This window comes from Protopterus annectens, chromosome 13.part0 (genome assembly GCF_019279795.1).
Source record: "Protopterus annectens isolate FY-2018-M chromosome 13.part0, PAN1.0, whole genome shotgun sequence".
In the NCBI taxonomy this organism is placed as follows: Eukaryota; Metazoa; Chordata; order Ceratodontiformes; family Protopteridae; genus Protopterus; species Protopterus annectens.
The window spans coordinates 516,127,316-516,142,862 of record NC_056747.1 but is presented as its reverse complement, the minus strand read 5'-3'; the positions used below and the strand labels follow the sequence as shown (position 1 = coordinate 516,142,862).

At 37.9% G+C, this 15,547-nt stretch overlaps 1 protein-coding gene across 2 annotated transcripts in view; it reads right to left on the bottom strand.

Annotated features, from left to right (window-relative positions):
- Positions 1-15,547, bottom strand: part of CLIP2 (CAP-Gly domain containing linker protein 2) — a 1,185,433-nt gene that overhangs the window by 488,773 nt on the left and 681,113 nt on the right. For both annotated transcript variants that reach the window (XM_044054144.1, XM_044054145.1), the window contains exons 6-7: positions 12,037-12,234; positions 605-708 (exon numbers count right to left, since the gene is read on the bottom strand). In XM_044054144.1, the coding sequence (XP_043910079.1) occupies positions 605-708; positions 12,037-12,234 (302 nt within the window). The remainder of the gene's footprint in view (positions 1-604; positions 709-12,036; positions 12,235-15,547) is intronic.

Genomic DNA, 15,547 nt, shown 5'->3' with positions numbered 1-15,547 from the left:
GCTAGAAGCAATAACTACTAAAAATAAACAAAAAAAAACAGGATACTTACTGTTATATATCTCAGATCAGAGTTGTAGTCAATGACCCTCCTCCACAGTGTGCATAGACAGAAATCCTCTCAAAGTTAGGGCTTAAATAACACAAGATACAACCTTAAATAACTTAAAAAAAAAACAAAAAAACTCAAAAGAACCAATGAGTGCGTACTCCAATCCCAAGACCATCCAACCTCCACCAGCCAGCAGCCAAACAAAACACAATCCTTATAGGACAAGGCACGTTTCTTGAAATCATATTTCATAAAGTTAATATTCTGATTTTATATATTTTTTGTAGATTTCATTTTGCTTTAGCTGAAGGCAACATGATGAACAAAAGAAAAGTAATTCTTTTCCTACTATTACTTGCACCTGCTCCTCTTTTCAGATAAGGTCAGTTAATTTTCTCTTTATACTTGTCTGGCATATTTTAGGAAACTGTCCGAGGACTACCTTATACTGGTTCCTTGGTATATACCTCCAAGCTAGGATATTTACCATTTGTATAGGAGATCACAGTGTTGATGTCACTAAAAACTTCAAAGATACTCCTCAACTTGGTTACCTTCTTTCCTCCTCAAGCTGGTTCAGCAGTTCTGTCTTCTCCTTCTTTTCTGTGTCTAGGATAGAACGTATTCGTTGCAGGTTGCATTCGGCTTCAGATACATACTGCAGAGCAACAAAAAAGACAGTGTCATGACCTTCCCATCACTTCAGGCTCAGAAGAGTAGCACAGCAGTGTAAGGCACCACAGCAGCAGATCTTTGAGAAGAGGTCACTAACAGCAAATCATAAGTTTTGGGTTTATTTATCTTTTGTGGTCTTGTTTATTTGCCAGAGGATTTATATACTGTGCTGTTATCCCCATGAATGCTGTCACTGGACTTGCAACGGCCTTTCATGGAATACTGGCTGATGTATGAGGCACTAATATATAGCCAGAATATATAGTAGCTTACTTTTGTTGTCAGAACCCCTTCTGGCACTCAAACAGAAGTGGTAGCAAGCCATTGTTCTTTGTATTATTCATAAAAGGAGCTGTGCAACATCATAATAAAACAGTTTTATAGAAACTATGTGCACTATTCTTGGGGGGGGGGTATGCTCTACTGTCAGAGTGGCCTATCCTTAAAGATTTACTGCTGTCATAAATACCATACACAACTGCACTATCTTCCTTGAGAATGGTCAGTTGAAGACAGAAAACATCATTTGGAAGGCAAAACTTGAATACCTATAGCAAATGGACGTTACAGGATCTTCTGTAGTACAGCCATATCAAAACTTATTCTACTTACTTATGGATTGTGCTTCTAATTTGCAATGTTTTCTGAAGGTGTGTAGAACAGATTCTACAATATCATATGCAGAAGCATTTTTGAAATATACTGCTGAAGTCCTAATGGAATCTTTTATTATTGTGCCTTACAGAGGTTATTATTCTTGCCATAGCAAAAATCAAAGCAGTTGGAAAACTGTTTGGAGAGTCTAATTTTTGACTTGTAGGTCTTTCTGTTTCTTATGTAAAAACAAAAAGCTGATCATTTTTTTCTGAATTCAATAGTTTTCTTGAAGTTGTCTCAGCACACCCAACATATGAACCTTAACCACTGTAATTTGGGTAAACGACTGGTAGTTGTATAGACTCTTAAAGAAGGATTCCTGACACAGCTTTAAGCATGAATAACTGATTTGTCTTCAGTGCCAGTCCCCCATGCAGAAATACCAAGTAAGGTGGTTTGAGCAAAAGAGGTTGTTAATCATTTGCTTTAGGTAACAGCAAACAGAAAGAAAAATACTTTCCAGGACAGGTATTTTTAAATCTCGCTATATATGTTCAATGGGACATAATGACAGATTCTGCAACAGAAAGATCAAATCCCAAGGGGAAACTATGCATTCAGGGTTGTCAAGTGAAGAACTCCTTTATGAGGGCTTAACAGAGAGTTCTGCTGCTATTTGTGAAAAAGCTGGTACATGAACCTTGACTGATAAATAAGTCAAGTCTGAATCAAATAATGCACTGACCTGAGATAATGGCTGAGGTTTTTGCCACAAAGACCAATGTACACAGTTCAATCCTAACCTCAGGTCACTGTGTAGAGTTTGCATGCTATCCCTGTTTCTGTATGGAGTTCTTTCCACCTCCCAAAAATATGCCAGATGTTTCAGACATAAGGATGAAAGGTACTGGCTGAAACCCAACCTTTCCAGATGAACTTGGGAGGTATGCTAACAGAGTACACCCAACAACTGAATGGAGTTGTGGGCAGCAGCATACCCTCTAAGTTGTGCCTGTTGTGGGAAGAGTTGTGTAGACCAACAGCTTTACGTATCAGCTGCAGTGCACAGCATTCATTAGACAGGTGAACAAGGATCACAGACAGCATGCTGTGTCAAGGCTAGCTACTCAATGGTGTAAAATTGTCTCTTGGTGATTTGGTCATGTTGACTAATGTCATAAAAATGAGCATGGGCATTTGCTAGTGCTAAGTGGGTTGAGAAACCATGTTAATGGTGGGAGGTGTCTATGTACCCCAACTGGCCAGTGTGTGCCCACTTTAACACCCAACAGCCGCAGGTCAGTGAGCTACTGGCCAGACAGTGTCCAGTTGCCCAGCTTGAGTTACTTGGGATAGCTCTGTTGATTGATAGCTGGATGTAAAATAAACCAACCTGTCAAAATAAACTAAGGATTGTTACACTGAATCTAGGTTCACTGAAAGGGCACAGCTTGGGTGTGGATGAGATGATGGTAAGGAGACCAGATATCATGTGTATCCAAGAGACAAGGTGGAAGGAAGGCACAGCAAAGGCAGATGATTTTGGCTCCAGATTCTGCTACTCAAGAGGACAAACTTGAAACGGTGTGGGAATTGTGGCAAGAGAAAGGGTCTTCTGAATTCAGTGAGTGATGTTATCAGAATTAGTGACAGGCCCAAGACAATCAAATTCCACTGTAAAGATAGGGCAGTATTGAAAATATCAGTCTGTGTCTCACAGCAGGGTTTTATAGGTTGGGGAAAGTGTGCAGTCAGGCAGCAGCTGCAGGACTTACTCGATAAAGAGGGACAAGTTGAGTTAGCATTATTAATGCAGACTCAAATGCTTACACTGGGACAGATAGAACAGTATAAGAAGACTGCCTGGGTCCACATGGTTGGGGCAACAAGAATAAAGACAGAGAGACCACTCCAGATTCTCTTTGGCAAATGTTTTGATGGAGGCCCACAAACACATGGGTCACTGAGAGAGAGAGAGAGAGAGAGAAAGTCACAAGATCACATACAAGAGTGGTCAACATGCAACTCAGGTAGGCTTTCTCGTAGTCAGAAAAGGGCATTGGTTTAGAATCAGAGACTGCAACTTACTCCCCACTGAAAGAGTTAGCCCTCAGCATAAACCACTAGTGGCCATAATCAGCTGCAAGCAGTGGTCAGAGAATGCTGCCATGTAAACAGAAACTATGTTAAAAGAAGTGGAATCTAAATACTCAGGGCTTCAGCACCTTGGAAAAAAAGAAGAAATAGTTAGAATTGAAGAACAGCAGTGTCTCAAAACAGCATGTGTGAAGACTATAGAACAGATGTATGGCTGAAGCAGGTATGGCAATGAGATATACAAGAAAGCTGATGGTGTAATGCAGGAGTCCAAGAAGATATTAAAACAAAGAAGGGGTGCAAAAAGAGAGATGGAAACAGAAAAGATGTACCAGGTTAAGTAGGAACACTGGATGGCTAACAAAAGGCTAACTGAGCAGCTGCAATGGGAAAGAACAAAGCATTAGAAAAACTCTATTAGCTTCTAGAAAGTGATTCAGCAGGTGGCACAAAGAAACTGCATCAGGTTGCAAGGCAAAGACAGATAGGTAAACAAGACAGTCATCAGACATTCATAAAAGATGCCAGCAACAATCTGCTCACCAGTTTACAGCACATCAAAGGCAGATGGAAGGAGAACTTCCAGCAGCTTGTGAATGAAGAAAGCCCAACAGAAATTGTACTGACCCCCCATGCACAGCCTACAATGAAAGAAGAGAAGAAGTGCAAAAGTAAGGAAAATGAAGGAAGGGAAAGTAGGAGGCTCAAAGGAAGTCATGATAGATATGATTAAGGTGTTGGGCAAGTTACAGCAGAAATGGCTCCTGAGGATACTCAGCACAGTACTGAGAGAAAGGCATATCTGAAATGACAACAGAGCAAGTGCTCCAGAGTACAAGACCAAGGAGGACATATACACTTATGAGCAATAGGGAGGTACCAACTCTTGCTGCACTGCATGTAAGTGCTGAAGAAGGTGACTGATAAATGAATAGGCAGAGCAGTAGAAAGTAAGATGGCAGATAACCAGTTTAGATTCAGATGCAGGCAAAAGCAACCCGATGTTTGCAGTGAGACATATAATAGAGAAGAAAATGAAGATGAGGAGAGACTCCAACTGGGCATTGCCAGACATGGAGAAAGCATACGACCAGGTCTCAAGAAAGTAGAATTGGATAGTCCTGTGATGGCTCAAAGAACCGGAAACACAGGTAGAATTAATGTAGGCTATGTACAAGGACCCAGTGACACAAACACGAACAGTGTTTGGATTCACAGAGGAGTTCCCAGTGGGAGGGGGGTGTGTATAACGGTTTAGTTCTGAGCCCGCTACTCTTTATACTAATGTCGGACTACATTAGCAAACAGGTCAGGGGAGAGAGACCAACTAAGCCACTGTATGCAGATGATGTGACTCAGAATAGCAACTTCAGCAAATGATAGGGGAATGGAATACAAAACCAAAGACACATGAGAGGAAATGGAGAAGACAGCACAGCTGTCATTGCAACAAATGGAGGAAATCATAAGAACCTCAAAACTGAGATGGAAGGGAAAATATTGGAACAGGTTAACAGCTTCAGTTATCTGGGAGGTGTGGTTGAGGAGAAAGGAAGTCTGAAACAGGAGGTCAAATCTAGAATCTGAGGGGCTGCAGCCAAGAGTCACAGAGTGTCTGAGTAGTGTGTAACAGAATAATGCCAAAAAAGGTGAAACGTTAATTGTACAAAGCAGTGGATTGACTAATGCATCTGTATGGCACAGAATCCTGGGCAGTAAAGCAAAGCAGTGGGGGAAAATTGAAGTGATGGAGAAGAAATGTCCGAGATGAATTTTAGGATGCATACTGTGGGGCAGATGAAGAAATCTGAATATCAGAGCAGAAACCAAAGTAGATCCAATTGCAGAGAAAGTCAAGGAAAACAGATTCTGATGGTTCAGCCGCAATTGCAGGAAAGCAAAAGATGGTTTGGTGAGGAAGATTTGGGGCAGACAGGAACAGATAAGAAGAAATGAGGTCCAGCCAAGAAATGGCTGGATTGTGTGACAGACGATCTGTGACATTCAGGGAAGACTGTCAAAGAAGGTAGTAGAGTGGCACTGAATCGAGAGAGGTGGCGACAGCTGACACAACACCCCACCTCCAAGTAGAAAAATAGAGTCGATGATGATGAGCCAATTAATTAGTTTATACAGTCTAATAACCTTACGATATGCCAATGCCAAGTAGCTAGAACTTGAGACATAGTCAAAGAGACAAATTTCCTTCACTTTTGAATGCAACAGTTTACTGTATTAGGACTTTTAAGATTCTTCCTTTAAGATATGTACTACTTGTCTTGAAAAAAAACTGCTATCTGCTGTTGGAATTAAAATTCTGCCCTCAAAACTGACAGATTCAGAGTTCTGAGATTAGGTTGCAATACATTGCCTTGTGTTCATGTTAGTAAAAACATCAGTCTCTTTAGACAGACATTTGCAATGCCACTCAAGAAAAAAGTATGACTTAAGCAACTTTCCTTCTCTTGCCTTCACCTGATTCTGCAGTCTCTGTAAACCATTGAGACGTTCCTTGAAATCTTGCATTACATCCATTTGGAATTATTCACATCATCTAATAAATCATATAACTCCACTGGAGATTTTTTTTTCAGAAATGAGTGGCCTGCGCAGGCATGGGTGACAGAAAACATACCATATATAGTGCAGAAAAATAATGAGTGGGTGGGGAGAGATTAAGTGCAAATGTTTTACAAAAGTAACTGCTTTTCCTACCATATCTCAATGAAACAAAAATGACTTCAAATATCTATTTAACAGCTTGCAATGATAATGCATCATAGGGAGTCATCAAAAAGAAATCTACTGAGAGACAGCTAGAGGACATTGAAAGAAATGGAAGGGGAACACAATGGATTACTTAAAGAATAAGACTTGATCGATAAAATCACATCAGGACTGTGACTCACTCATGCAATTTGTGGTGCAATAAACATTTTTTACTAACCACTTGTTCTATATACAGGAACAAGATACAATAAAAGCATGATTTTTCAATTTCTGCCACAGTTCTCCCTTAAAGAAAATCTCAACCAGAAACTTAAAAAAAATATATATATCTGTCATCATAACTTGACCTTCTGTGTACTACGAATGTGTTAGTATTACTGTAAGCATTTTGTATTATTTTGTAATTTGTTATAATCCAAAATATTCATTGATGCACACAACCATACTGATGTGATTTTTGTCTTTCATCTATCTTTCTTCAACAACGTACCTTGCATCCCTATGTTGGAAAATAGAAACAATCAATAAGTGTATTTGCTTCTGAATTTGCTTATGACACTGGTGTCTTTCTTTTCAGACTGTTTCTAGAGACAGTGTCAGCATTTTTGTTTACAGATTTGCTGTGAAATGTCTTAACTATACATTGCTATAAAGCATTTCATTCGACATTTAAATCTAACTTCAAAGTAGTTTTGCTAGGCTTTCAAAGTTGCAGTTTTGGCAAGAGTGAGAGTCATCCTCTACACCGTACCGCTCAACCTCTCAGTTTAAGAAATCTGAACAAAGCCAAAAATAATGGGAGGACAAAAGGACAAAAATAGGGTAGGTTTTTAAATATTGCTCCTATAACCTTAAATAATTGCTAGAATAACAGGTTTTGCATTACTGCATATTTTCTGAAGAATTTGAAGTCTGAAACTGAAACATCTGCCATTATTTAGTGTTATTTAGTAAATTCAGTCCTCAATGATTTTCCAGAAAACCACACATTTAGGAACATACCAAAATATGAGGCAAAAATTTGGACAGTTGACAGGTTTTATCATAAAGAAGCAAAATAAAATGAGCGGTTTAGCATATTTTCAGAGGCTGAAAAAAAAAAGACTGTGATAACAGGTAATTTAAAGCTACTAAAATGCTTATATATATTCTGCATATATATATATATATATATATATATATATATATATATATATATATATATATATGTTGTCATAGCCTTTTTAATATAAATGTGTGATGCAGCCCTATTAAGAAGTAACCCCAACCATAATGCATTGTGATTTCTACCTAGGAAGTTAACCTAGGAAGTTAATAGAATAACAGGTTTTGCATTAACATGAATTTTCTGAAGAGTATGAAGTCTGAAACTCAAATGTCAGTCTTTAAATATTTCCCACTGATTTGCCAGAAAAAACACAATTTTATGAAAAATGCACCAAAAATATGAGGCAAAACTGGACATTCTGTGAAAATTTGTACAGTTGTGAAGTATGAGCTGCCATGTAGGTTACAATAAAAAATATCAATTTGCTGAAACTAATGTAGAATCCTGACACTACTGACCTGACCAACAAAGTACATAGTGTACAAGATGCAGCAACTTCTGAAAGTCTGTTTCCTTGAGTTACAGCAGGATAAGAAAACAGACCTTCTCAATGTTTGCAAAGCATCAAAAGATAGTTATCTGTTTGAGTATTTAGGACAGCACAAGACCATCAGGACTTCCTCACAAAAAAGCTAAGAGCATTCTGTAGAAACAAAGGAACTACATCTTAACTGTCTGAAGGGGTGGTGGGAAGCTAGCTAGGACTTAACTCTTTACTAATGCATGTTTGAAATAGTTGTTGAATGTTGATGGAAGTCTGTGCCAAATCTGAATGCACAGTTTGGGGACAGATTTTACAAGATCAGGATAGCAGGCTACTGGACAAGTCCTTGCCTGTAACACTTGATTTAACTTCCTCTTACTATAGAGCACAACACAATTTCACAGCTTCATGGGTAGTTACTGAACATGCAGTCCAGAAGACCATTTTGGAGACTATCCCGATTTTCCATCTTCCACTGAGCATTGTTTGATTAAGTAATTTGCTCAGCGTCACAAAGTAGACTAATGGAGGCTGAGGAAATCAAACCTAGGCTACAGGAAGCAGCTTGTAAACAGCTTATAGACTTAATGCTCTGTTACAACTATCAGACATGATATATTGGAATAAAAGCTACTCCCATCCTGACTGCTGCACAGAAAATGCCACTGCCCTGGGTCTATTCCTGGTACCAGTGATAACAATAAAGGAACTACTTATCCCCCAGCAGAGATAATAAAATCATAGATGGGAAGCAAACAGATTCCCAAATTAAAAACAAAGAAAATTTGATAATGGTGTAGCTCTACTCAGGACATGTTCCACTAACTCTAAAAGGCAAACAGGTACACACCACTGGAGGCAGTAAGCAGAGATGAGGAAAAGGTATAGCTAAGTACTTCATGCTTTTTTTTTTTGTTTAATTTTGTTGGCTTCTAAACTGGAAAGGTTACCATACACATGTAAACAAACCCCTTTTGTTACTGAAAATTTCTTTAAAATCTGAAAAAAATACATAAATTTTACTTTGACTATAACATGTACTATTCTTTGTATCTAAAGCAGTATATGTGTTCTAGGACCAATACATATGGATAACTAGTAGTTATATTGTAGGAACATTGTTTCATTTAGGTACAAATTTTAAGTCATCAGCATGTATTCTAGGCTTTGTGATAGTCAGTACACACCTTTGACACAAAGCATTAGTTTGCTGAGGATGCAAGTATATCTCTATGGCTAGAGCACTCTCTTCAAGGTTACAAAACATAAATCAAGATTCTAAAACTTCTGGGTTTGGTGGGATGAGGTTTTAAATGTGGGTAATAGCTAAAATTCAGATTCATACACACTAGATAAAACTGCTAAAACATGTCTGTTCGAAGACATAAAAATGCTGAAACAAATGGCTTTCTAATGCAGAAATCAACAACTTAGCAGCACAGGACACGAGTTCATAATGGCAGTCTCTGCATAGTAGAACAGTACATTATAGCACAGAGCTTAGCAAATGCCCCATACTACAGAACTGATTTACTGTTCATCTGGTCATGTTGCATTTTAGCACACCATGACTGAATAAGACCAGTAAAATGAAAGGAAATCAATCAAAAATATTTTTATGTGGGGCAAAATCATCAAAGTCTCCTACATCCCTTAACTTATTACAGCTAAGTCCAAAGTCATAAGATTTTGAAGTAAATCATCAAACCTCTCAACAGATGCCATTTCATTTTGGTTAATTTGTCAGATCATTCTTTTTTTTTTTTTTTTTTTTTTTTTTTGTTAAAGAGCTTGAATGGACAAACTGATATCTACAGGGTTACAACTAGAACACCCTGCAGTCTGTAAAAGGATGAGATCATTATTAAAAGACAGTAAGCAAGATTTACATCAGCACTTGCTCCACAGCCTTTAAGTAAATAATCAATACACAACAGCACATAAAGACAGTGGAATTCAATGTGACAGCTTCTGAATGCCAAGGGATCAGAACAACTCTTTCTAAATGCTTCTGAGTACAGTGTTGTAAGACCAATATACTGTGGTCATGACATGAGAAGTACTTCTTAGGTCTGTGGACATGCAGGAGGTGAAAGATGAAATACTGAGCTGGAGTTCAAGAAAACAAATTCACTCAGCTGTAAATTTAGAAAAATAACTAATATTACATTCTCAGAAACAATCCTGAAGGCACCAAGAGTTTGCCCTTTTTTCTGAGGCTGTGTGACCTCAGAGTTAGTACATATAAGTTACAGTATATAAAAGGGCTTGCATAAATATTCCTTCAGAATATGATGTTAGCTACTTCAATTAACTGACAATTCAGTGAGTTTGTTCTGATGAATTCTGATTTCTCAAATTGTTTTTCATGATTTAGCAGGAAAGTGAATGCTAGTCCGAGAGAATGGCTGTTAAAATGCGTGCTGAATTGCAAACATTCACACTCATTTTATTTCCTTTACTTGAAAGTGGTGAATGTTGCTGATGGGTTGAACTACGCCCACTCCTGCCTGAATCATTGGGATAAACTGTCATGACATTCATAAACGATACCTGCTTTCATCTTTTTTAGTTATTTTTTAAGGCAAAAAAAAACATAGCTAATGTCTTACACTGTAGCTCAAAAAGAAACAGAACTGTTAATGTCAACATATAGTTGCAAGAGCTAAACATTTAAAGCAGTGATAATTAAAATCAGTAGAGTAACATTACATCAGTAAGTGACATAAAACAAAATAAAGGACAGGGATCTAATTTAAAGCTGAAGGACTTGCTGTACACAAATATTGGCACTAACACAGTGATATAGCCCCAGTGATCTATACAACCATGCAGTGCCACCTTTAACATAGTTTGCTGTGATTTAGCATGCACTAGATTAGATGGATGAAACCCAGAACGCTGGTAGCTCTAACCCTTTTGATGTGTCAGGCTGAGAGAGACTGGAGTTTCTCCAATTACAGTATAAAGTGACAAAGATATGCAGATTAAATATAGTACTATCAAAAAGGAAATCATCTTGGCCAAATCCATTCAGAACACTCTCTCAACTTGACGTAACGTGTTAAACAGTTGTCTTCTCCTTTCCACTGCTACCTTCTCCTGTCCAAACAGTCTGTCTCTTTCATCAGTGGTTGAAGATTCTAATTAAATTTGTACGTGCCATTTCCTTTGAATCTCCATTTCATACAACTGCCATCCTTTCTATGAAACAAGTGCATCCAGGCACACTTGGTAATGTTAGTTCTTTCCCTATAATATAGCACATATATATACTGCACCCTTAATGTACCAGTATTGTCCTCCTGCTTACTTCTTGTATTTCACTCTAAAAGCACAGATCCTTTATTTCTACTCCAAGTTCTGAATTAATTGCATCTTTTGCTCATGTTATTCCTTCTGCCATTTTCTTAAGAGTTTACACATTTAAATTCTGGAGATAAACCTCGTCTAGAAAAACTAGAACTGTTCTCAGCCCTATTCCTTAAAGGTGGCATATGCAATCTGTAAACCAGGTTGCCAGTGTTAATAACTCAGCTGACTGACTGTTCTGATGCTAGAAGGTATAGCATCTCAGTGTGCTGAAGTTAGAATCCCTGTCCCCACACTTGACACATGTGATGCCTACCCAGATACTTGGATAAATTCCAAGACTGAATATGTTATACAGGAGGAGAAGGTACATTTCTGGAGTTCCGATATTTTGGGTGAAGCTTTCATCCACTGTTTCTGCTGAAAATTTGCTGGATATCAAAGACCTCAATGAATTTCTTGTGTAAGAACAGTGGGATTTAACCCAAGTCAGTTGTGTTATACTCACAAAAATGCCATTCTGGATCATGACAAGAACAACAGAACCTTGAGGACAGTGCAGTGTTATACAGTCATCAAATGCATCAGCAAATAAACAAATGCAAACATAGTGCAAGGCTCTTCATTTATTTTTTTTTTTGTTAGCATGAAATTCTTCCAAGTAGAAATATTTGCTTCAGATAAACAATAATAAAGTATACCAACTAATAAAGCATGCAATGTAGATTAGAAAATGCTTGGCTAAGCATAAATAAGAATGATAATTCCAAAACACTGATAATCTTCCATAAGAAATAATGAAAATTATACCTGGAATTGCTAAAGGTTTGTCTAAATGTCTTGTTGGAATTCTAGCTTTTTCCTTCAATGTTTAAACATTACATTCCACCAAAACATAAAAATGAAATAGGACTGACTGTCTCAGAGTGTTGAGCAATGCACATCAAGTGTGAACCATGTTGTTTGCATTCTGTATACTCTACCTGTTCGTGTTGAGCCTTTAAAGCACTTAACTCCTTTTCCACTTCACAGATATGACTCGTAGCTTTGGCGACTTCAGCTCGTTCCAGGTCCCTTTCAGCCAAGAGCTGTTCGATGTGTTGTTGCTTCTCTTTTAGTGCCTCCTGAAGAGCAGTTGTTCCAGAAATCTTTCGAGCATAGCGTGAAGAAGTCTCTGTTAGCTGCAGTCAAATAAAAACAAATAATCTCAGGACCTAAAAAACTTTTTGTGAACATAACAGTTGCGGGCAGGGGAGATAAAAAGAAAGTCATGACTCGCATGCTGTTTCACTTAACCATTCTAAATGCTGCTATGATCAGCGACAGGTCAGAGGAACATGAAGCATTTTTTTTTTCAAACACATTACAAGAAGTAAGATGATAATGCAGGAATTATGAATCAGAACCAAAGGATTTGCCTTTAAGGTCTTTTTGTTGTTAAACACTTATTCTATTAAAAACAAATCATATGCCACACATTCTCCTTCATTTGCACAAAGAAGCCTAATGAGCAATATTGATACAATCATGTTTGTCATACGTAGTACACACTGCATATAAGGGCAACTTCACAGAATCTAATGTCTTCCTGTGAATGCCACCAGCCCCTCCAAAGTTCTCAAACTTAAGAGCTCCAATTGATGCTCTGTCTTGTAGAGGTTATAGAATGTAATAGTTTAATTAATTACTAGTTTTGCTTTTTTAACCTTCTAGCCTGTGGTTTTGTAAATGGCTTTCCCCACCCCTGTCAACAAACATTTTAGCATTTATTTTCAGGAAATCATTGATTATTGACAATAACATGAAACAATGATGTGCCATTTTACGGTCAAGCACATATTTTCTACTAAAGACAATAAACTATACAAAGACTGACAATGAGTGTTATGTTTTATGTGGCAAATTTGAATAAGAAATTATACATCTGCATGGCTAAGGAATTAAAAGTGTAAGTCAGTCTCTGTTAATGAGTATTCTACACAATTGTGACAACCAGGAGGCACAATAATGACTTAACAGTCCACAGACGGTCAAGTTGGTAGTCAGTGCTTGTTTCTAGTAAAGGATCACATGATTAGGAACAGGAGCTGCTACGTAGCACAGATGTGCTAAACACAATCCATTTTGATGAGATTCTTTTTTTTTCCAACAGCTCCCTCAGATCAAGGTTTCTTACAGATTTATTTTGATCCTCCCTTACCCTGCATTCGTACATACACATTCTTAGAGTAACACAGACAAGCTATTTGATGCATGTGTGCTTTCATGCATGTGCAGTCTGCCATGCCATGCTAAAAGTTCTCCACTTGATGGAGGTTGGAGTATTGGGCTTGTGCAAGGATTGAGTGTACGGCCCTTGCCAAACAGTGTGAAGGTCTGTAGCCAGACTCAGCACATGCATAGAAGCATATATTCATCAAAGAGCCTGCAGTGCAAGACACATGTCAACCACTGCAAGGATTGGGACTTGGGCTTAAAGTCAGGAAAAACTCCTGCTGGCTATCTAAATGGTGGTCTCTTGTGACTGTTTCACCCCTATGGGGAACAGATGAACCCGTCAAGTTACATCAGGGGTGATGGCCAGCAGGCATCAGGGAAAAAAATAGATCAAAATAAAGAACCTGAGTAGTGAGAGCACAGTAGGTAACTGAATAGTTTTATGCCAAGCGTCTGTGTAGGAGTGGGAGGCACTGACTGATATAAATTAGACTGACTTTTAATTTCTCCAAGTCTTTGGGGTTTCTAATACCATGATGGGAATGGATCCCATTCCTAAGTCAAAGTATGGTTAGAGTTCATGAAATTAAAATTGTTTCAATCTTTGATGTTAGCCAGAAGTGCTCGTCACAGCACTCACAATGTGCCCAGTAATGACTCCTTCTGCAATTCATAAGGAGTTACATGCATGATTGTAAATTATTTTTTATAACACCCGTGACTCATACTACCTTTAGAACTGTCTGGGTATCCTTCTTCCACATTGCCCTTGTTTCTTCCTACAATTCTGGTATTTTATGACTTTGTGTCTCTCTGTATGTAAGACACTGTAGTCACTGGATGTAGCAATTTCAAAAATCAATGCCACTTTTGCCTTCTTTTCATGGACTACTATATCTGTTTTTTCTTGCTTCTAATTTTTGAACTGTTGGTAATGGATGAGCCTATGTGATATAAACGTCATCATTTTCTATAACTCTTTGTTGCTCATGTTTTCAGTGTTTTTCAGCTACTTCAGTATTACAGTGTTTGCACAATCCTTCTACTATTAGTATATCACAACCAGCAACAAGATGTGTTGTTTTACAAAACCTACATTTGTCTGTTCATCTCAGATGTTCAATGGACTTTGTAAATCAACATGTACAAGTCAGTTTACTATCAAAATGTGGAAAATCAAAACATTTTTCTATAAAATGATTGACTTCTTTATCCAAATTTGGTGATATTGAATTAGAACTTCCACTGAGTGACCTCTCAAATATGTTGTATCAGAGGCACATGGGATATATGCAAATGACCCTTATGAACATCAGGTGTTTCAGCTGTATGGCGATTCTGAATGCTCATGACTTATTTCTTTTTAAGTTGTTTCAATGGATAATTTCAGGTTAATAAAGCCAAACCCCACTAACTGTGCATATGCATATTTCGGCCTTGTTATGATCTCATCTGCACAGCACAAGAATAGTATTTGACTAAGCATAAGAAACAAAGGGCTGTTATACCCAGCTGATGTCCATTACCATTAGGGTGACTGCAAAATATCCCAACTAACAAACTAAAACAAAGAGTGAGAAGTTCACACAGAAAAAACAATCAGTAAAACTAAATCAAAACTACAGCCAAGTTAGAACTTCCAGTGAGTGGCCTCTCAAACCTCTTGTATTAGAGGCACATGGGATATATGCAGATGACACTTATGAACATCAGGTGTTTAAGTTATATGGCAATTCTGAATGCTCATAACATATTTCTTTTTAAGTCATTTCAATGGACAATTTCAGGCCAATAAAACCAAACCCCACTAACTGTGGATATGCATATTTCGGCCTTGTTATGACCTCATCAGCACATCACAGGCACCGTGTTTAACTAAGCATAACAAACAAAGGGCTGTTATACCCAGCTGATGTCCTTTACCATTAGGGTGACTGCAAAATATCCCAACTAACAAACTAAAACAAAGAGTGAGAAGGTCACACAGAAAAAACAATCAGTAAAACTAAATCAAAACTCCAGCCAAGTTAGAACTTCCACTGAGTAGCCTCTCAAACCTCTCGTATTAGAGGCACATGGGATATATGCAAATCACCCTTATGAACATCAGGTGTTTAAGATATATGGTGATTCTGAATGCCCATGACGTATTTCTTTTTAAGTCATTTCAATGGACAATTTCAGGTCAATAAAACCAAACCCCACTAACTGTGGATATGCATATTTCGGCCTTGTTATTACCTCATCAGCAGAGCACAAACAGAGTGTTTAACTAAG